Source organism: Numenius arquata, chromosome 6, assembly GCF_964106895.1.
Source record: "Numenius arquata chromosome 6, bNumArq3.hap1.1, whole genome shotgun sequence".
In the NCBI taxonomy this organism is placed as follows: Eukaryota; Metazoa; Chordata; class Aves; order Charadriiformes; family Scolopacidae; genus Numenius; species Numenius arquata.
This window is the reverse complement of record NC_133581.1, coordinates 7,272,648-7,295,298: the sequence shown is the minus strand read 5'-3', so window position 1 is coordinate 7,295,298 and position 22,651 is coordinate 7,272,648. Positions and strand designations below refer to the sequence as shown.

At 38.3% G+C, this 22,651-nt stretch overlaps 1 protein-coding gene across 3 annotated transcripts in view; it reads left to right on the top strand.

Annotated features, from left to right (window-relative positions):
* PPP2R5C (protein phosphatase 2 regulatory subunit B'gamma) overlaps nt 1-22,651 on the top strand; it is an 85,472-nt gene that overhangs the window by 27,250 nt on the left and 35,571 nt on the right. For 2 of the 3 annotated variants that reach the window (XM_074149644.1, XM_074149645.1), the window contains exon 1: nt 6,223-6,316. The exons of the other annotated variant lie outside the window; for it this stretch is intronic. In XM_074149644.1, the coding sequence (XP_074005745.1) occupies nt 6,223-6,316 (94 nt within the window). Of the gene's footprint in view, nt 1-6,222; nt 6,317-22,651 lie in introns of those variants that run through there. 3 annotated transcript variants of the gene reach the window in all.

Genomic DNA, 22,651 nt, shown 5'->3' with positions numbered 1-22,651 from the left:
CTGTATCATATGAAAGAACTGTAGAGACTTTCTTTGCCGTGTTAATTTAGTAACTTTGTTTTTGAACTTTGATCTTTAAAGCATTATCATAGTGTTGCATAAACAGACATTAATTTTCTATTAAATGTTTAGAAGAGCTATTAAAATATGTGTGCGGTAAGGATATACATTTCTTAAAGCAAAAACTGGCAATTGTTTGGTGTTTATACAGGAAAATACAATCTATCAAATGAGTAAATATTTTAATATTTAATTATTATAAAATCATTAATATTAAAGTATTTAGCAATAATCCAGTCTGAATTCCTTTGTAACATTTTAAAGATTAAGAAACATAATAGTGAGTGAATAAGTACCAAAAAAATGTTATAGAGAAAAATGCTTCACTTGAGTGTGTGAATTCTTTTTCTTTAGCTAGCTTTACATGAAATCATAGGCTTGGATTAATGAGCCGTTTTTCATTTCAACTGCCCCATCAAACACCTACTCATTAGTCAGCAGCTGAAAGTGTTAGAAGAATGCTCTACATCTGTCACTGGCAGCATTTCCTACCAAACTTGTTTCCACTGAAGCTTGGATAGAATCCATAAAAATAGGATTTAAAATGTAGTATTGTCTTATTTTCTAGATTCTAACCTGTGTCTTCAGAGTTTAGATCTCTCTTAAAATGTCTTTTATTATGCCCTTATTTACAAGAAAAACTTTTTGTTCCATTGCACAGGTTTTCATTATAATCAGACCTAAGCGTTTTTGCTGCTGCACTTAACTTCTCCCTTCATAAGACCTCTACTGATCAAACATTGAATGCAATATTTATATATGTAAATATACGGCGGTGCTTGCTGGATAACGGGCATGCTCACAAGTTTTTACTCTTTAATTTTTTACGCTTCGTTTCTTGAAAATGACATGTGTGACCTATGGAACAAGGCCACAGACAGGAGGGAGTCTGGTGGTGTACATGTTAGCTTTAATACTGGGCTTGGTTAAAACAGTGTGACAATGCTTGAAATGAGCTTCTGCAATCTGCTCTGGGAAATATGTTTTTGTAGCAGGTGCTATTCTTAAAATATATTTATTTTAAGGTAACTGAGGGGTTTTTTTTGTGTTGTACAGCTTTCTGAATTCAGCAGGTATCTACTGATTTCCCTCTCTACCCCCCACTTACAAAACTTGATGAGTATACAATATTGACTGAAAGAAAACTCGGTGCTGTTGAGTCTGTGAGTGCTAGAGTGACCATGTAAATATTGGGAAATCCAGATAGAGATGAATCCAATCAGAGGCAGATGTTTGCCAATTCACTTTTAAACAGTTCTTCCAGTCCTAAAAGAAGTAAATATCAATTTCTCAATGTGGAAGGTAGAATACTATCTTCTGCCATGCTTCAGTCTTAGGAATTCTTTAAGCAAGCGGAATGATAGTCCATACCTGTTTCATTTATCCAGGTAATCTGTGTGATTCCTTTGATAGCTAGGTAGTAACATGGTGTTTACTGCCTCTGTTTCCTTGAAGAATTTCCTCTTGGCTGTTGCCTGCAATTGAGTCAGCACCTTGTAGGAGAAGCCCAGTATCCTTTCTATTGCTGTGGTTTCTCCTCCAGAATGTGTAGTATCCAGTGCCTTTTCTCCCCTAAAATGAAGTTATTGTGCTCGAGTAACTCATTGTTCAGGGTTGTGAAGAGACCCTTATTTTCAATAGCCTGACATCATTTGTGCAAGTGGTAAGTTTTGCTTAGGCTATAATTGGAGGGCAAAAAGCAAACTACATTGGTCCTGCCAGCAAAAGCAAGTCGTGTTTATTCCCATCCCTTTTTTGGGTGCCTGTCTGGTGAACCAGATAATGAAATCAACGTGGCTTAAACTCAGGCTTTTCCTTCTCGTTTTAACTCTGCTCAGTTTCCTAATCTGGTTCAGCCACGCACCTTGTGCAGCGGTTTTGGACAGTTGCACACGTGTGGCTCAGCAGAGGTGGGATTGCAGCAGTGGCTCATACAGACTTAGCTCAATTTAGACTGCCATGGAACCCAGGCTAAGTTAACAGAAAACCAACCTGACAATAAAGTTAAGTGGCTTTCTGTTGGATTTCTGTTGGGTTAATGGACTAAACCAACTCAGCTGTGGGTCTGATGACCACTGAAGCAGATGGGAACAAAATATAGCAGAGGGGAATGCAGGAAGGAGGCTGAAGCAGCCTGCAACAGGCTGGCTTAGGTCACTGAGGAATAACAACTTCAGCAGTTGTGGAATTAAGACTTTAGTTACCTTAGAGTTCAGACTAAATAGCCCCCTCCTCCCTCAATCCAAAAATGAAATCCCCTCATATCGTCTGAGAGGTAATCAACTTTGTCCGAGGTGTCTTCATGTAAATAGAAGTTTGTCCAATTTAAATTACCTTGTACATTATTGATTGTGTCACTGTCAGAATAGCAGTTAGTTCAGAATGGAAATAAAGGCAGTCTTTGGGCAGGTGAATTTGTTGTGGAGGTGAGTTGGGTTGGTTGTTTTTTTAAATCACAACCCAAATGGAGTATTTGTTTTGAAAGAAATACTACACAGCCTCCCAGTGTAAAGAGCGCTGGATCCTAAATGTAACACATTTAATTATATCCTGAGAACTTTACAGGATTTTCCTTCATTCCCATCATCAGGAAGTTAGAAGTGATGAGCAGCGTTCAGAGGAAAACTGTAATAGCTACAGTTTTGCTGTGCTGTCAATATGTTTTTTTCACTCATTTAATTCTAAAAATGGGTAGCTGAAGTTAATACGGTTTTTGATTCTCTTGTAACAGAAGTGTTTTCATAAATTTGTTCAAATAACCTCTTCCTTCTCCCCTTGATATTCATTACCTCCATTCCACTTGCCCTAATATTTTTTTCCTGCCCATTAGTGAGTCAATTCCTAACTTGATTTTCTTTGCAATTTTTTTTCCCAAATGAAGTTGCACAAAATAATTCAACTTAAGTAATTATTTTCCTTTGGTGTCAAATCAAATATTTTAAGGCTGAAACAAAGGGAGGGCATACACACCTGAGCAGAATGTACCTCTCAATCTGTGCCACTGGTGAGGAGATAACCAGATTTTGTTAACGAGCAAAAGGTCTTAAAACATTGAAGTTCTTCAGCTCCACTAGTATCCTGTAAGAAGCACACCAGAAATACACTGAATTATGGCTGTTTGAACCAGTTTCATGGTAGTTTACTAAGTACTGGCCTCAGATGTAACAGTCCTGCAAGAGGAAGGCGTGAACAGGACATGTGCATCCTGTAAGAGAAAACTTACTAGAATGTGACATAGTGTTCTGCCAATACTACTGCTAGGGCTGCAGATGTCACATTTACTCTCTTCAGTGAAGAACAATGTAGGGGTGTTGACTCTTAAATTTGCTGAAATTACCTAAAATTTGCTAATGAACCTCCAACTGTTCAACCCGTGCTTATATGTAAAATACGAAATGGCACTGTAACTAAAGTAACAGTCCCTTTTTGCTCTGTTGTGTTCCAGGACTGTAGTTAAGTTGGGTGCCGTTGTACCAGCAGTCTTCATATCCATTTTAATCTTCGTAGGGAGTTTCAAAGAGAAAGAAGCCACACTTGACCATTAAAGCAAAGACACGAGTAGGGAGGAGAAGAGCTAGAGCAGCTGCCTCTTGAAGATGTGGTTACCAGATAAACTGGAATTTTAAACCTAATTTTTGGTGCTTCATACTGTGGCTTATCGCTATAGAACAGTCTAATTGTGCTTTAGATGGTGAAAAGGAATTTGCTACAAAATTCTGCATATGAAAACATTGCAAAAAATTATCTGAGTTGCTCTTCAATTTTCTTTTATCCATCAAGCTCTTGTAGAAAACTTTCTTTGAGGTCAGTCTTGCTTTTGTTTTTAAGTCTGGTTTAGTTAAAGGCATATCTCTATGGTAGCTTTTTGGTTTATAAGACTAAAACTCCACATCTAAGGTATACCCAAGAGATATACGGATATAAAACCTGACATTTTTGAGATACACCTCCCTTGTTTTTGCTTAGACTGGAAAGACAAATGATTTGAATCTCTGTAGTGTTAGGGAAAAGGTTTTAAAAGGCATCAGAAGTTCATATAGTCCATTTTAATGTTCTCAAAAAGCGGGATCAACTACATTTGTATCACTCATTATGTTTGCCCATATTTAAAATTATTGGATTAATTCTTAAATTATAAGTTTGCAGTCTCTTATTTTGTTTCACTATGCTTATTGTGAGAGGATTTCATTTAATATCTAACCTAATCTTCCTTGATGTATGAGGAATTTACTGTCTGTTGTGAATGTAGAAAAAACTAATTCCTTCCATCTCACTAATTACTTTTTAAAATACTTGGATATTCTCAGTTTAGCCCTTTCTATCAAAAAAACCCAAAACCAAACATCCCAACCAAACTAAAAAAAAAAACCCAACCTACACCACACCAAACAGAGCAGTTTGGTGTTTTTAACTAAGTAATATTTTCTAGATTGGTCATCTGTGGGCTTTCTCAGCAGGTTTACATCTTTCTTCAAGTGTGACATCCAAGAGTTACTCCTACAAATTGGGCCTTGTCAGCAGTCAGTAAATCTGGTTGATTTCTTCATGTATCTTACGGGTAATATCCCTCTTTTTTATGTCCCAGTTAGGGTTTTCCCTTGATCCAATTCAATAATATTCAGTACAGCTCTAACTCACCTTTGACAGCATATCATCGTAGTGCAATATAATTTTTCTAACCAGGTATGCGTTTGCCCTATAATTTGTTTTTGTTCCAAATTTTTATCAACAAATTACCTAATTGAAAAGTCCCTTCGTCTTTTTTTGAAGTACTTCTTTTTTTTGAGCAGATATAAGTTAGGACAGTGTCATAGATCAAGTAATCTAAATATTTAAAGATGACATCCTGGTGCAAATAGTATTTGGGGAGAAGCCCAGATTTGGAGATGGTACAAAGTGTAACATTGCCTGTTTCTCTGAACATCACTCCCAGAAGTGCAGTACCTTGGAGACAAAATGGTCCTTCAAATAGCTCATTGTAAAAATTAATGTGCAAGTTCCATATGATGAAGAAAATTGCTGACGGTTTTATACCAAATACCTGAAGTAATTTGACTAAAAAGTTTAGAAATTGTCATGCTGTGCTTTTTTGTATTTCTGGGATTGTGCAGAAAAACTGTTCCTATATGCCTATATATTGGTTCTTAGTGCTGCAATACTTTAGTTTTTAATAATAATAAAGTTACTTACTAAGAAAAGTTACTGAATGTTCTAGAAAGGAAAACCTGAATTTTGCAATATCCAAGTTTATTGACATTACATTTAGCTTAAGATAGGTCCATTTCTAGATTGAAAGAAATATTCAGGTGAGCATGAAACATGAGGCTTTCATCTCCTGAATGTCATATGTATATATATTTTTGTTCATAACCTACACATTAGCAACCAGTCATAAAATACTTCATAGGAATGCTTATGAGGTTTTATATTTATAAACCACTAATAATAATAATTCAAGGACCTGTCTTACTGTGAGCTACCTTTTAATATGGCTCTTGTAAGCTGAAGTTGTAGATGTTTTTGCCCAGGGAAGTTGTGGATGTCCCATCCCTGGAAGCGTTTAAGGCCAGGCTGGATGGGGCTTTGAGCAACCTGCTCTAGCGGGAGGTGTCCCTGCCCATGGCAGGGGGTTGGAGCTCGATGATCTTTAAGGTCCCTTCCAACCCAAACTATTTTATGATTCTGTGTTGCCCTTAACGCTGTGTTTTGCCACGGTTAAGCTGAACTCCTGGTGGGTGATTCTTGGCAACCCTAGTGAAGAAAAGATGAAGCTTTTGGCTTTTTCAGGAAGGAAAAAAAAAAAAAAAGCGCACGCTTTTTCTAGCAGGTGCGTGGCGAATATGATCTGCGGGGCAGAGAATTTAAAAAAACAAACCCCAAAGGCCAAAGACCCGTCACCTCCCCGTTGCGCGGGGTCCGGGTGCGGGGCGGGAGCGCGGGGCGCAGTGACAGCCCCGCACCCGCCGCCGCTCATTTGCGGCCTCCTGCGTGTCATTTTTAAGTTGCTGCCGTTAGCCAATGGGGCTCCTCCCGCCCGCTGACATCACTAACTAGCCAGTTCCCTCCAGCTGCAGAGCGCTTCAGTTTCTGTCTTTTTTTAAACTAAAATGGAGGCTGGTTTCTTGCCTTAAGGAATACATTGCCTTGCCTGCTGGAGCCTAGATGTTGACATGTAACAGAGCTGGCAGCAGGATGGTGGTTGACGCAGCCAATTCCAATGGGCCTTTCCAGCCCGTGGCCCTTTTGCATATTAGAGGTGAGTTATTATTGTGCGTGTTGCGAGGGAGCCGCGACCCTCCGGCGAGCTAATAAATGGCTATTGTGGTGCTGGGGTACGGGGAGCAGGAAGTCCTTTGTAGCCCTCTCCCTTCCCCTTCCTTCCCGCCGCAGTAAAACCCGGGGGGGGGGGGGGGGGAAGATGGAAACCCCTCCTCTATTAAATGCGTTTTGGGGAGATTTAAGAATTGGTAGAGGCATCGCATGCATAGTTAAAAGCAGGTTTTACTGCTTTCTGCCGTAACTCTCCCATCCCCCTTTCAAGCTGTGCTGATGTCAAAGGATGTGAAGTCACTACCCCAGAAAGGTACTGAGCGGGGGGAGGGAAGGGCCAAGTTAGCGCTATACAGTTTCTACAGAATAAGGGCGAACGTTTGCTGTGCTTCAAAGCCTTTTTTTTTGTGTGTGTGAATCGTTCAGATAGAGCGCCTTTAAAACCCGCTGCAGCTTGTAAAAGAATCGGGAGTGTTGTTGGGGAGGAAGGGGGGTGGTGGTGGAGAGAAGAGATGTGACATTTATTATGAAAATATCCTTTATGTATTCAGAAAGCATTTCCTAGAAGAGATGCGGTTCGGCTCTAACAAGCAAGCTCTTATGTGCCTGTCGCTTTGTGCAGTTCTGAACGTTACATTTCTTCACAGAACATGTTCTTTGGGGTTTATAGAATTAGTGCATTGCGAATCTACATTTTATATAATTCATTGGGAAAATACATGTCAGTGTGACACTTTGTGTGTGTCTCTTGTTCTGTATTTTTGCAGTTTGTAAAATTTTGCATTGCTATGGGGGGGGGGGGTTGTGTATTTTTTTTTGCTGGCTGTTAACCAACCAAAGCTTTTTTTTTTTTTTTTTTTTTTTTTAAATTTCTTCCTTAAGGTGGTTTTGGTTTAGAACTTTTTATGAAAACAGAACATGTCTTAGCTGGGATCAGCACACCTTGAACAATGGCATTTATATGCAAGAAAAACAGCTGATACCGTTCTTAATTACCTTTGATTCTCAGCTTTCACTAGCGAGGACTGGATGTTAGTACTGAAAAGAGCATTCTTTTCATTAATATTCCATACACTGAACAAATTTTGCTTTGAAAGTTTAAAAAACCCCAGCTGTTCAGAAGCCTGCTCCTTTAAGCAGTAGCACTGATTTTCGTGTATTACGAAATCACAATTTCTCTTTACCTTTTAAAAGAGCCATATCCTCCTCTGTCTGAAGTGGGACTGGATGTATTCTAGAAGACTCTAATTTTGGTCTGTGTGAGTGGCAGGGGGGGGCCAAATGCGATAAAATTCCCTTGAGTTAGAATAAGGATGGTACTTGTTGTCAAGGGAATAAATGCAACTGCCTGACCTGTAGACAGGCCTTTGCTTTTCACTCTGTGCAAATCACCTTAATTCTCTGGTAGATGCTGCCTTTTGGAAGGGGAGAAGCACCATCTTTTAAAGGTGCAAGTCAGGAAAACAAACCAAGGTTGGAATCGGAATGATGAAATGTTACAGTGATGAACCTTAATAATTCTTTGTCTCAGTATGGTAACGAGGTTCTTGTCGATTTGTTATCCCTGTTGCTCCAATCAAATACTTAAGTGTGGAAACAATGGATTTTAAGAAACTGTTCTGAATTTTACTTTCCTAAGATCTGAATCTTTGGTGCACTGGATAATACAGTAGTAAAGTAGGGGGGAAGGGGTTTTGTGTTTTGGTTTGTTGTTTTGGGGAGGAGGTTGGGTGGGGTTTTTTTGTGAGGTTTTTTTTGTTTGTTTGGGGTTTTTTGTTTGTTTTTTTTTTAAATGGGTGATGAGAGTGGACTTTCTTGTAAGCAATTAAGGAATAACTGGGAGATTGTTTTGCATTTTTCAGGTGGTGGGAAATAAGATGGGTGTCTGGTATTACAGCCCAGAGGAATTTATTGACAGTGGGAGAGGAAAAGCTTCTCTTCCATACATACTTGTATACAGAAGTTGCTTTGGTTTTTTGTGTGTACCTCATCTCTCCAGCTGCTCTGATGTTACTAGTAGTAATCTGCCTCCAAAACGAAGCCTGGCAGAACAATACATACAAAATTAATAGCAGTAAAAATTAACTGATAACTCTGAAGCCTAAAGACACATGTTTACTGTTTGTCCCAATCCTTGCTGCTTTCACAGTTGTCCTTCTATATCATCTTTTGCAGTGTAGGATTAAATTTCTAGTAGAAGTCCTCTTCTTCACAGCTATAAGAGCTAAAGCTTCAGTTTCAAAAGGGGGGGAGGGGGCATAAGCCCCTCAGTTGTTTCTCATAGATCTGGTTTGTTGTAATAGAGAAGATACTGCTTTATCACCAATTTCATATGATCTTTAAACTAAAATTTTGAGATGACTTTTTGTATTTTATTTTGCTGTTAGATTGTAGCTACCATATTTGGCCTTAATGCTTTTTTTTTTTTTTTTTAAATAAATCTGTGAAGCCTTGTGGGCTACACTATCAGGACTTCTTTGAAAAGAAAAATTGCAGTCTTGCTTTTAAAGTTAATTCTAAAGCACTTTCTGTACCTGTGTCATATGGAGTATGTAATGTTTGCAGAATACAAAGGAAATCTGATCCAGCATGGGATGGGAGCTTGCTCACCTTCCTCCTACCCCTCCTGAACTGCAGGTAGCTTTACTGTCTGGGCTACTTACAGCTTTGCTGAAACAACACAGTTGGAAAAGTAGATGCAGGTGGTTGTTAAAATTGATGTTACGGGTCTTGTGAATAGGAAATAAGGGTGTCAGAATTTTATTGCCTGCTGTTGCTGTTGATGCACCATCCCCATCAAGGAGGAGCAGTAGGTATTTGTAGGATACAAGTGTCAGGGGCCCAAATATGCCGTCTTCCAGCAGTTCGTTTGTTCGTTTGACTGCTTGTGCTCAAGGTCATCTTGGATATGGTGCAGCCGTGTAATCTTGAGTCAGACTGCTATGGAAAGAGCTGTGAAAAGTCTTATCAGGGTTCCCCTTTCACTCAGGAGTTGTCTTTAAGCTTAGGCCCTTGGCCTTGGTTGTTGCCCCAGCCATGTTGCAGCTACGTGGTTGTCCAGCCACGTACCTCACTGATCTGGATCCGGATGTGTTGACCACCTAGCTTGATGTGCCTCTTCACTGTGGCCTTGCTCAGCAACCACTGGACGGTTGGCTGACCCTGATCACTGTCAGTACACCCGCTCTCCTTTATTCATTCAGGTACTGTGAGACTATGCCCTTTGTCACAGCCATAGGCTGTTGGCAGTTGTTCAAGACCAATGTGTAGAAATCAGGTCTGCAGAAGATGACTTTGGACTTGTCGTTGGAAAATCCCAAGCACTAAAAGAGTCTAATCTGCACAGAACGCAAGTGGCATGGAGCCATTACTGTATGTTATTTGCTTGTGCCGAAAGTGCTCAGTGAGAGTGTTTGGCTTGCTGGTTTAGTGAGCCCTTGGTCATTCCTCCCGCAACAGGCTTTCCAGGAGATCTGAGTTCTACTACTGCTGCGTTGATCTTTCTGGAGTACAAAGATAGTGCATAATCAGCTGAGCTGCTTGTCACTGGTTATGGTGAACTGAAAACTTACCTTGTATTGAAATGATCCCAAAGCTTCCAAGAAAATTACAATTTCAGTTTGAGAAGCCATTATTTGAGAAGCCAGGAGTAACTACTGTGGTTTGTGATCCTGGGTAGAGACTTGAGCTTCTAGTTGGCTGTGAAACAAATGGTGCAGCCAGCGCAACTGGTCATGGGATATTTGCATGGAGACCTCCTTTAAGATCTTCATGCATAGACAGGTCCCTAGCTGTGAAGATGCCATTGGGAAGGCACAGATAAAAGGGTTATTAGATATTAGGAATGTAGGATTTTTGCCATAAGAAGAGAAGCAGAGCTGGATGGTGGTTTCAAGATGCATCTTTCTCCTTATGGAGCCCTTCTGGCAGCTAAACCCCTAGGGTGATGGAAGTGCACTCAAGGCCCTGACAGGAGGATCCACATAAATGAGATGAGGCCTGGGGGAAGGAATCGCGACCTTTTTATTTTCCATCTCAGCATTTCAAGCAAAGAAAGCAGCTGTAAAAGCAGCATGGATTAGGACAAACAGTAAACATTTGTCACTAGACTTCAGAGTTACTAGTTCATATTTACTGTTGTGAGTTGTCTTGCTGAAAACTGTAGCCGTAGTGGAGAGTGCAGTCGCGGGCAGAAAATAATCGTAATTCATTCTGTAGGCAGATTATAAATGTTTATTCATGGGGGGGGCACATATTTCATTGGGAATACAATTATGTTAAGCATAAATCTTTTAATACTGTTTCATCAGTAACATAGAAATAGCCCAAATGCCATTGTTTTTATGAACTCAAGACAGATATTTGAACAAAATATATGTAGAACTATGCTCTGATCTGCAATGGCAGAATTAGCAGAATGTAGAAGTTACTTTAATGGCTTAGTTGCTGACTGGCTGGAATTAGTAATGTCTGTTCATGCTTTTCAAAAATTATTTTCAAGGTGTTTTGCAAGACATACTGAAAGTTGTGTGGGAAGAAGGGTGAGAACACCCTGATACTGTGCTAACTCAAACTGATGCTTCCTGTGGGCCGTAACCTGTTACAAATATTTCATTGTCTGTCCTTCTCCTTTGCCTTCCAGAGCCACAAAATTTTTTTGACAGATTCGACTTTGTCAGTATTTAAGTTACTTCAAATTTTGTAAGATGCTTTGGCTTTTTTTTTTTTTTTTTTTTTTCAAAGAAGATGTAAATGGTGTTAACTTTGTCCATTCTTTCTATGTGCTCTTTGTATGTATTAATCTTGAGTAAGGGATCATGGAAGGTAGTTCCTATTCCATCTTCACTTAGTCATTTTCTACAGAGCTAAAAATGTCAGTGGTAATGTTTTTGTGGTGTGAATATCTGACTATTTAGATAGAAATTTGCATTCTTGTCAAAAGGTGATGAAAGATTATGTTTCTGTTGGGTTAGGTACTAACATAGCATCAAGCACCTGACAGTGGTGTTTTCCTTGAGCTTGGACCACCTTTGGTCTGGAGCTGAAAGGTTGCCTGATGACCATGAACTACTGGCAGGTTCTTAAAGTAACCAAGTGCTATCTAGCTATTCCAAGGTGCATTTCCACTTACTTTATATTTTCATACTTGGTTAGGAAAGGTCAGGTCCCTTTTGACAATGTGTAAACGTAGGAAGCAACTTTTAAGTGAGCTGCATATTGCATTTAAACCTGAAGTATGCAGTTTATTTCTTAGAGAAGAAAAGCTCGGTCCTTTCATTTCAGAAAGAAGCCAGCATATATCTATTTTTCTTGAAAAATAATTGACCTGAAGATACTTTTGTCTAACCATACTTGCTAAAAATCATGAAGGCTCTTGCTTTGCAGGAATTGTTTCTGAGCTTAAAAAAACCCTAAAAATTATCCATTTTGTAATTAAATGGGAAGCAGAAGCCAAAGCTCACACTTCAGAAGTAATACAGACCAAACTGAGCATGCAGAACAGCAGCCATTAATCTCATGATGGACAAAAGGAGGCTGAAAGAACTGGGTTGGTTTGGCCTGAGGAAGGGAAGGCTGAGGGGACATCTTGTCTTCAGCTACCTGATGGGAGGGTATAGAGGACAGAGCCAGGTTCTTCTCAGAAGTCCACAGTGATTGAGTGAGAAGTAACCGTAAGAGTTGCAACACAGGAGAAAGTGGTTAAACACTGGAACAAGATTCCAAAAGGGGCTGTGAAATCTCTGTACTTGGAGAGACTTAAAATTAGACTGGACAATGCCATGAGCAGCTGGGTTTATCCAGCTCACCCTGCTTTGAGTGGGGGATTAGACTAGCAGAAATAAGATGTTCCTTTCTGCTGAAAATTATTCTATGATTCTGTCATTCTTTGTTGCACATGAGACCAAAATATGGCCAGCCTTACTGTCACTTAAAAAAATGAAAATATCCATTTTTAGGTACTTTTTTAATTCAAAGAGCAATATTCTTACTGTACACTTTTTTTTTTTTGGTTACTAGGACAGACTTTTTAATAGGTTTGGTGCCAGCTATGCCTATTAGTAGTACTTTTACCACTGTGTTAACTCTCAATTTTTAGTGTTAAGGTGTTTTAAATGGTTCTTACCATGTTTTTCAAACTGTTAAAGATAGGTGACTGGAACTGAATGCGGTATTTAAAATATTGGCACACTGAAAGGTTCTTTTGTTCATTTCTTAATACCTTGTTAGGAGCTCAGCAATATTAAAAAAAATTGTGGCAGGTAAGTGTTTTTTACAGGACATCCATAACTGTAGAAGCATCTTCTGAATAAGCTAGAACTCATAAATGTACAGAGTCAGCTACTTCACCTACATTTCTTTGTATTTATCAGCTTTTGGAAAGATCTAATAGACTGAATTCATTTGCTCAGTATTGTGAGATTTTTCTATAACTCTTTTTTAACAAGCTTTAAACTGACAATGAATACAGCATTAACAAACGGTGTGACCTCACTGTTCATCTTATGTGGTCTTTGTAACAACGTTGAACGTGGTAATTTCTACCACAGAGCCTTAGAACATGTTTCTGGTAATCTTTCTGCATTATAAAAACGTTATGTTAAAAGTCTAAAAATCCAGGGATAATTGTCATTTTCCAAGTTTCTAATACTTTCCAAGAACTTAATAAATTACAAGCATAAATTCCTTTATATGTCCTCAGTTTGCCTTTTTTGGGGTATTAATGTTTTATTATAGTCTGAAATATGCATATATGAAAGCACACCTAAAAATCTCAAAAAGTCACCTTTTATACTAGTGGGTTTTTGCTGTTAGTGTATACTGCAGTGGAAAATTAATCTGTTTTATTTCTTCTGTATTTTCTATGTAATGATAATCTTCACCTTCAGACGCATCTTGCATTTTCCACGTTAGGTATTTTTAAGGATGATGAATTTAACTGGTCTGAGTGTGCATGTTTATTTAAATACTAATTTTCTTTAATCCTTCAACACATCTAAATTTAGTAAACATTTAAGGTACAGTGACTGTTGAGAGAAGGGAGTAAAATCTTCCTGGGAAAAAATGTACGTAGGGTAGACATCTTAATCATTTTCTTCAGAGATGCTCCCATCACAGTGATGAATCGTGCTGACTTCTCTTTCACTGAATTTAAATTAAAAGAAATTACAGCTACTTGTAAAATCGCTACTTTGTTTTTACTTTTGTGGAAATATTCCTGTGAAAAAGACCTTCAAAACTTTTTTCACCCCTACTAATCCAATAAATAGGATTTCCTGTGGCCAGCACACATCTTCTGTCCTGCTTGTGGGTCATAGTTGTTGTTGGTTTTGGATGAAATGGGTAAACCTCAGCTTAGATTTAAAGGTGATAAAAATGCTTGTTCTTCCCTTTTCTCCGAATGAACCAATTATAATTTGATTATCTGAAGAGCTGAGAACCAGCTGTGTGTGTTGATACCTGTGCCTTGCTGCCAAGGCACCCAGCCTCTGCTGGTACTCAGCCTGGCTCCTGGAGCTCATAGTCATCCATCGTACTGAAAGTTCCCTATATCCTCGTAGCAAGTTCTCAGGCACGGCTGCCCTTTAACTTTGCTTAACCAGTTGTACAATGAACCTTTAGCTTTGAAATCCATCCTCTGTTCCTTTCTAAAAGCGTTGCCTCAAAAAGGAGAAACAAGAGCATCTTCCTTAAGAGCAAACATCGGTTCTAGTCTTAATAAACCTAGGCCTCTTGTATCTATAGAATTGTGAAACGTTTACTTAAGAGTTTCATCAATTAGTATTAGATAAACTGAATTGCCAAATGACCGATATTGGTACAAATGACTGTATTATTGTATTGCTTGTACAGTTTTGCTAGATTTTTTCAAAGGACATTCAGACCTAGACTGATGGGATTTTGCTGGTATATACTGAAGCAACTCGTGGAGAGTGTTTTTAATACTTGACCAAGAGCAGATTTAAAGGAGGTTGCTTAGTTATCACTCCTGCTCTGTTTAACATGGTGACGTGCTTATTAACTCTTCACTGACTGTGCATCACTTTGTGTCGGAGGATTTTACCTTGTTGCTGCTTTTACTGTGTGCTCTGTCATTCTCTTGTTTCTCTTACTTCACTTTGTTGGGTTTTTACTTCACTTAGTTGGGTTGTTTTTACCCTTGTATAGATCCTTTGCCCATATGAACAGAGTATGTATAAGTTCTGCCGCTGGAAACAATGAGGATGTAAAGTGTTCATGCTGCACTTAAAATCTCTAAGGGTAGGGTGGTAAGATGTCTCTGGAGGGGACTTTTTGTTGAGCTGAAAATTCCATGAAATTACAGGAAAGTAGTCAGTTGGAATTTTTAAGTTATGTTTACTGACTCATGGGGTAATTTGTGTGCCCTTTCAAGGAAGCAAAATTATATCAGCATAAAGGCATATTTTCCTCAATTTTTTATTTATACATCAAAAATCTTCTGGTTTGTGATTATCGCTATGAAATACATTTTAATATTAAAATTCAGTGTCATCTGTTTCCAAGGAAAATTTTTATTCCCATTTCTGTTCAAAGCTTTTAATAATTAATTTCAACTTCTATAGAGTCAGCTAATTCTTTTCATGTGCTATCAAGCACTGTTAGCTACCGAAACTGCATTGTAAACCACGCAGATTTAAGTGAGCATCAGCAATATTTAATAGATACGGGTGTATTTACATCATATGCAGGCAAGATTCATTACTGTCAGGGGGGTGAGATGCTGGAACAGGTTGCCCAGAGAGGTTGTGGATGCCCCATCCCTGGAGGTCTTAGGTTGGATGGGGCTTTGAGTAACCTGGCCTAGTGGGAGGTGTCTTTGCCCATGGCGGGGGGGGGTTGGAACTAGATCTTCTTTAAGGTCCTTTCCAACCCAAACCATTCTATGATTCTATAAGGTGTTCCTCTGGTGGTCACTTTTACGTTCTAACCTTTATGTCCAAGATAAACACTCTGTGCCAGTGAGCGTACAGTCTTGATAGTGTAACAGAGCCCTTGCTTAGCTTCTGCCTGTGTGTTTATGTCTAAAATGACAAAACTGAGTGCAGTGATGCTCTGAGTGGATGATGTTTTAAAGCCACATTCACACCTCTTTTAATCAATTCCATTTAATACACATAAAAATCATCCAACACCATTACTGCTATAATTTGCCAATTAAGTTTTCTTTTTCAAATGCAGTTAAAATTAGGGGTGGAGTCTGACTGTGGATTGTTATCAGTAGTGGAAATGACAGTTTTATATATCAATTTTCATAATTTCTTTTGTTACTGATAATGATCTGAAATTTATGAAGTAAATATTTTCTTTATGTTACGCAAAGAAAAAAAGATATATGAAATGAAAAAGATGTAAAAACGAAGTAAAAAAAAATTCTTCATTTGGGACTTTTCCAGTTGTTTGTAGCAGTGTACCAAGTTAAAAGACTTTTTCATTTTGAGCAGTTTTATGGAAGGTTTTTAACTTGCATTTTTGGATTAAAGCTCCGAGCTGTGTATCTTCACACAGCCTCTAGAGCCAAATTCTCATATTGCTTTGGTAATTAAAAAGAAAGCATAACAATGTCAGTGGTGTTTCAAAGGTGTCCTATGTTTATTTGGGCCACACTGGACAGAATACTCAAACAAAAATCATCAAAGCTTGAAATCCTTTAAATAGTTTAAGGAAATAGCGTGGTGTCTGCTGTTGGGGTGTAATAAGTTTCTCTTCCAAAATATTTTCCAAATGAAGTGTAGCTGGCTGTTGTGGTTTAACCCCAACTGGCAACTAAACACTGCATGGCTGCTCGCTCATTCCCCCCTCAAGCAGGATAGGGAGGGAAGAAAATTGGAAGGGTAAATGAGAGAAAACTCATGGGTCTGGGTCATATTCCTAAATGGCTTGTTAACCTTAGACAAAACTGAAGCAATATTTCTAAGAAATACCAATAGAAGTATTTTAACTACCCAAAGATGTTCAAGATACTGAGAAGTTACTGTAACGAAGGAGAAAACATCACAGAATAAGGTTGGGAAGGAGGTCGTTCTGTATTTCCTCCACAAAAAACCTGTCGGAGGAGGATGAATAATTGTTAATTGTCTCCGTGAAATGGTACCCGAAGTACAGTAGTGGCTTCAGTACAGAGCCCAGATACCAGGTTAAGCTCAAGGTCAGTGTTTTGATAACAAATCTCCCAGGCTAAACATCACTAATCACTACAGAGCACAGCCAAAACAAGCACATTGTGGTATCTGTTAATAATTATTCTAAATGTCATCAGTAAATTCCCCGATTTTGTCATTCAGAAGCGTCCAATAGAAAAGAATCAGGAACCCCCAGGGCTCAGCATGTGTGTGGGGACGAGGAGGGGAAGAAGCAGCCTGATACGCTCTGGGGAAATAACCGAGTTCTTTTACATTTTGACCCTTGGTTGTTCCTTGAATTGCATTTATTGTAGATGTGTGCCATTGATTGGCAAGTTACTCAGTGACCGGGATCTGACTGGAATTATAGGTTGGTGTATGGAGTTTGGGGATGTTTCAGGAAACAGCACTTCTGCTTAGAGCAGATAGTTAGGCTTGATTACCTGATACTTATTTCAACCAAGTGTCCAAAGTGGCAGAGTTTTATTCAGTGATTCGTGGGTTTGTTCAATTTACTTAATATAAATCTTCTTCTGAATTACACCGTGCACTTGAGTTACGTCCTGTAATGTAACTGAAGTCTGCCCCATCACAGCAGTGCTTCATTTTTTGAGAGACACTGTTATATGGATTTAAAAACAATTTTCAAGCTTTCAAATGCAGTTGAAGATGTTGCATAAGAAGTTTGGTTTTGCACCATGAGAATGGATTGAAGTACATTGTAACAGCCAGAAAATTGAGGATCTTTCTCTTGGGTTTCTAGTAAGTGCTTTGTGCTTAAAAATGAGTTTTGCTGTCATATTAACTGCATGTATGCCAAAAAGCTCTACTGAGAGTTCTTTATCTGGTTTCTCTCTTCCCTTATTAAGACAGTTTTTTCTTCTGTTGTCTATTTGATTATCCTCCCTGTCATTTTTCTCCCTAATTTTCAGGTGGAATTTTTATTTCATTAGCTCAAGCCCATTTCAGCTTGTTTCACTTGTCATTTCCTGTACAAGCATTCCTGTTTTCCTCTTCATGGTACATTGCCTTTAAAGTTTTTATACATGTATCACTTTTACTCATCACTTTCTATTTTTAATCACTTTAATATAGTATAAAAATCCTTATTTCTCTTAAATATTATTACAAATGTATTCTCAAAAGGTTTTTGAAGTTTTATATGGCTTCTAAGAAAACAGTTGACTTCTGATAAGACTCTTTGTAAAGCAGGAGCTCTAGGTGCAGGGTGGTGTTGGTCCACTTTTGAAAAATCATTAGATAATTAGGTGCATTATTGATCTACTTTTATCATCATTAGACTATGATGTACACCTGCAAAAGATGTTATTGGAAGTAATTTCAGTGCCTCGGGTTGTTGAATATGTAAAAATTATGCCAAACAGTATAAAATGACAGCAGGCTTTTTTTCTGCTTCATTACCAGTCGGTCCTTAAAATCTTCCATCTCAAATTTTGACAGTTAAATGTCATTACTTAGTTTCTCTATCCTCAAAAGCACAATTTAATCTTGTAGTTGGGAGATCTCAGCCACCAGCAATAGCCTTCAGCACGGACTGCAGCTTTCCGAGGGGATTAGTGGGGGGAAGCACCTGTTTGGAGCTTCGCTCCAGGGCTGACAAAACATGTGCTTCTCATTCCTTTCAGGCTCTCTTAAGCTGTGTTTTCTTTGGGTGATGGCTTTTTTATTTTTTTGCTATTGCTGTTTAATTAGTCTGATAATGCCTCATTTGATTCTAACAGCCCCTCTTCTTTTTTTTTTCATTAAGTGGAAGACTGTATTGCTTTAAAAGTCTCATAACCCAATGAAAAGCTGCTCATTTGAATGAAAATTTAGCCAAGATAGTTCTTTATGTAGAAACCCAAGGTTTTAAACGTTGTGTACCTTTCTACTTAAATTAATTCCACCATCTCACTCCCGCCTACCCCGTCCCCGTTTCTGTATCATGATTAAGACTAGGTTCATACGCAATCTGTCACAGGTGAAATTACTTTTTCATCTTCAGTGGAGTTATGGCTACATCCAGACTGCAGATCAGCATAGAAGCAGTATCATTGCTATTGCTTTATTGAAAAAATAAAGCTTGAATCTTAACTACTAACAAGGACTTGTTCTCTGGAAATAAAAACTTCTTTAAATAAAACCACTGGAGTATCCGAATGTCCAAAATTTTTAACTACTTGAAAATAAAATGCAGCTTGCTTTTGAATTTTAGGTAGAAAATGTGCCACATACGTATGATTTTAACCATTGTTTTTAAACCTTATTTTCTATCAATATCTAGAGAAGTAGTTCTCATATTTTGGGTGCCAGTCTTTTTCAGGTGCATTACTGAGTGCAAAACAGGAGCAGTTGGGAACAGTGTAATTTCTCCAAATGCAGGGAAATGAAAAGCAGCTTTTATTTCCAATTACAGATTTCTGTTATCTGAAGAACAGCCAAGAGGTATTTCTGGCAGCAGCTCAGTTCCTTGAAAGCAGAGGAGTGGACGTAGCCCATAATTAGAGCTGGTTCTCATTTGCCCCCTCTCCTGAATGCCTGTACTTCTACTGGGCATCGTGGTGCCACATAAAGGCAGGTGATGCAGACAAGGGTCACACTCTGGAAGTGTCAGTCCACTGCACAAATCCTGCTTGAGACTGGGAACTCCCCATGTGCATCCGTCTCCCATTCTCAGCTCACCTTCTAGCTGGCCTTGAACAAAACAACTTTACTATGATAACAGCTGGTGGGAATAAGTGTTTTCTTGTAGTCCTTATGGAAGCTCTAAGTACCTGTAAAATATTTTTAATTATCAGGAGTTAATTTTTCATCAGGAGTTGTTTGGGAATTGTGAGCTTTGTTGTAGATCAGACTGAAAGTTCATCTGATCTTCAATGTCCTTTTTCTGACAGGAAATGTGTTAAGTGTTTAAGAAAAAAAAAAAGCTGCTGAGAACTACTCTGTAGGACTGTTTACCAGTATAATATATGATAATTAGAGAAGGATCTTAAATTTACAGCTCAGTTCTTTCGGAGTAAGCCAACATTCTTTACACTTTACACCACTTACATGTGCATCCCTTTATCTTCAATAGTGAGATAAAGAGCGGAAGCTTGTTCCTCTTCTACACCACTTAAAATGTTTATATATCATGCTCTCTTGAGTCTAATACAAGCACTCTGTTTTTCCATGAGTGTTCCTGTGGCTTTCGTCGCTGTGGTCATTTTTCTTGTTTTAAGCATTTCTTTTGGCAAAGAAATGTTTCTACAGGATCAATAGTGTTCCAAATAAAACAATATAAACAGCAGTATGTTTTATGTATTTTCTAGTCCAGGGGATGCATACAACAATATCTTGTCTGCTTTGAGTTATCTGCAGCCAAACTCCCACTCCCAGGGTTGCTAGTTATAGTAAAAAATATATTGCATATAATTATAGTACTTTCTTCTATTCCTTGAGTTTATTTTTAAGTGCTGCTAGAAGTAATAGCTCTAATTAAACTTCTCCATGCATGAATTGGAAGATTTCTTCCCTGTGCCACCCCTTTATTTCCAATTTGATGTATTAGGATAGAATACTGTTAACTGGGAGGGTGTCATCTCTAAGTAGTCTTAATTACTGTCATCATGATTTCAATAAAATCAGTGAAAACTGTAATGAGTTTGTCAAATAATAGAAATGCAGTAAAAACTGAGTTCTGTAACCCAGAAAAGTGTTCCATCCTTTGGATTAGGATGCTAATTTAACCGTTTCAAAATAATGTAAATATTTTAAATGGAATTTTGTCAAATGTTAGACAAGGTTTTGTAATCTTCTTTCTAGTTTTCTGTGATTGTCTTAAGTTTTTCTCTTTTCAAGAACTTGATCACTAGTTCTGGAAAAAGTGCTAATTCTGCTAAATCCCTGTTTTGACAGATTATGCCCTTTGTCCCGTTCTTTGCAGTCCCTCTGCCTTTATGTCTGGCAACTTCCATTTTTCCCACTCAAGATATTTAACTCTGCTTATTCTTTGAAAAAGTGCTGCCACAGTACTGCCAACTGAAATGTTTAAGAAAACATTGCAAGATACTGGACTTCCCTTGCTGAACTATGTAGTGCGAATTACAAAGCTTCACTAAAGCTTTAATGCCGCTTGTTTTTTCAATAGACACCGAATTTGAAATACACTAAATACTTGCTTTTGACCAGCAGAAGGGCCCATGTTATCAATATACTTGTTGATACATTCCGGGTAGCGTCCTAGTTTTTTTCCGTTTCATTAAAAACCCTGGCCCTTCAGTAGGGTTTGCGTTTCATAAGATGTATCGTCTTCTTGCAAGCAGGACTCACCTTACACGCTCGGACTTCTGCTCCACACCAGTGTCTTAAGGAAGCGGTTACTTTTAGGATGTGATTTTCCGTTAGTCTTTTGTTCTATGACCTTGTTTTTGCACATGCTCCTTATCCTCTGGGTGGTGGTCTGTGTATTCTTTGACTTAAACCTCTGCATATGTTTCTGGATGAAAAAAATCTCATGCAGAATTTAAAATGAGAGGCCTTTTCTTTTACTGATGTGTGTGTACGTAGTCTGATTGGTAGCTATGGGTATCTGATAGTTTTAAAGAAAAAAGAGCTATTTTTCTTTTAATGAAATGGGGAGCTGTCAGCCCCGCAAAAGTGGCACCTTTGCTGAGCCTCTGTATGTGAGGAAGAAAGTGCTCACGCAACTGAGATGAATTTTATCTTTTGTATGTATTTTCTGCAAATTATTAACCACGTCTACTGTTTTCTGCTTTCAAAATGATGTAACGTAGTGAGTTTTACTGGCCACAGATTTGTGCTTTGTGGTACAAATTGTATCAACTGTTCTTCCTGTCAGGACATAACCTAAAAACTTTAAACTTCTAGCTTTATCTCAGTTCCTATTGGTACTAGAAAACAGCTGTTCTGTGTGACATCTCTGGGTCACCTACTTACCCTGCCTTGCCTTTTGTCCTCCATTCAGCAACTATTAAATTACACTGTTGTCATGGAAAAATGGGTTTCTATGAAAAAGATAGGGGGGTGGATCAATCACCAATGCCCAGTCACGACACAATTACAATACAAAACTAAAAATCTAATTTTTAGAATTGAAGGAACATAAAAAATGTTAACTGAAGAACAGTAAGTTCTCTACAGTCCTACAATGCAAAAATATTAATGTATCATACAGTATTGAACATATGTTCAGGCACTTAAAAACTGAACTTCAGTGTTTTCTGGTTTATTTCTACTTTTTCTATTTCTAATTTTCTTAAACCAGGCAAAATTCGTTTTAATATGAAGACAGGAAAAATCTTGATTTGTCAGAATATAACTGTGTTTAGTTCTTTATCTATGCTATACCTTAAAAAAAAAAAAAAACAACCCAGTGGTTTCTCAGGGGGCTGTGGTCTGTTGGTAGCTCCTGGGTGCAGAGTGATGCCACATCCTGGCTGAGAAGCAAGCAAGGATGGAGGGAGGACAGTTACCAGCATCAGCAGTTCATTTGCAGTGAGCTCATTTACCTTTAACTCGCAGTAAGAACGGCTGAAGACATACCTGAAGCTTCCAAGGGGTTGGTTTTCATATGAAGTAGACTCTAAAAACTTTAGCTTTTAGAATTATCTGTGTTCTGCTAAGGCAGCCAGTAGCTGAGTACCTGGGGCTTTTCCTGGCTGTTTCGAAGTGACATACGGAGTGCAAGTGCTGCCTTTCAGAGGGTGAGATACTGGTATAGTTAGTCTGCTAATAAAAGCACAGCTGGTATCAATTATACAGTGCAAAGAAACATATTTTATACTCATCAGCAAGTTTATGTGGCAAGACCACAGTCTACGATGATGTTGATGATCTTAAACTGAATAGCTACTACTGTATCAATACCTTTAAAATAGAAAGGGTAGAGCTTGTATCCCAAGTTAAATAAGTTGTTTGTGTAAGTTGATCTGACAGTTACCCTGGGATTGGAAGGAAAGAAACCCTGAAAAACCTGAATACAAAAAGCTGATCCCTCAGGCCCAGAGGTTTGCCTTGCTGTCATAGTACCTGCCTTCTTTTGATGCTTTTTCTAGTGTATTTTTCTATCTTTTAAAAAGGGCAGTAGGATAAAAAATACACGTTCAAGCATAAGATATGCCATTATAATATTTGTGTAAATCTGTGTCAGGAATTCCTGGACATCCATTCCAAATGTAAGA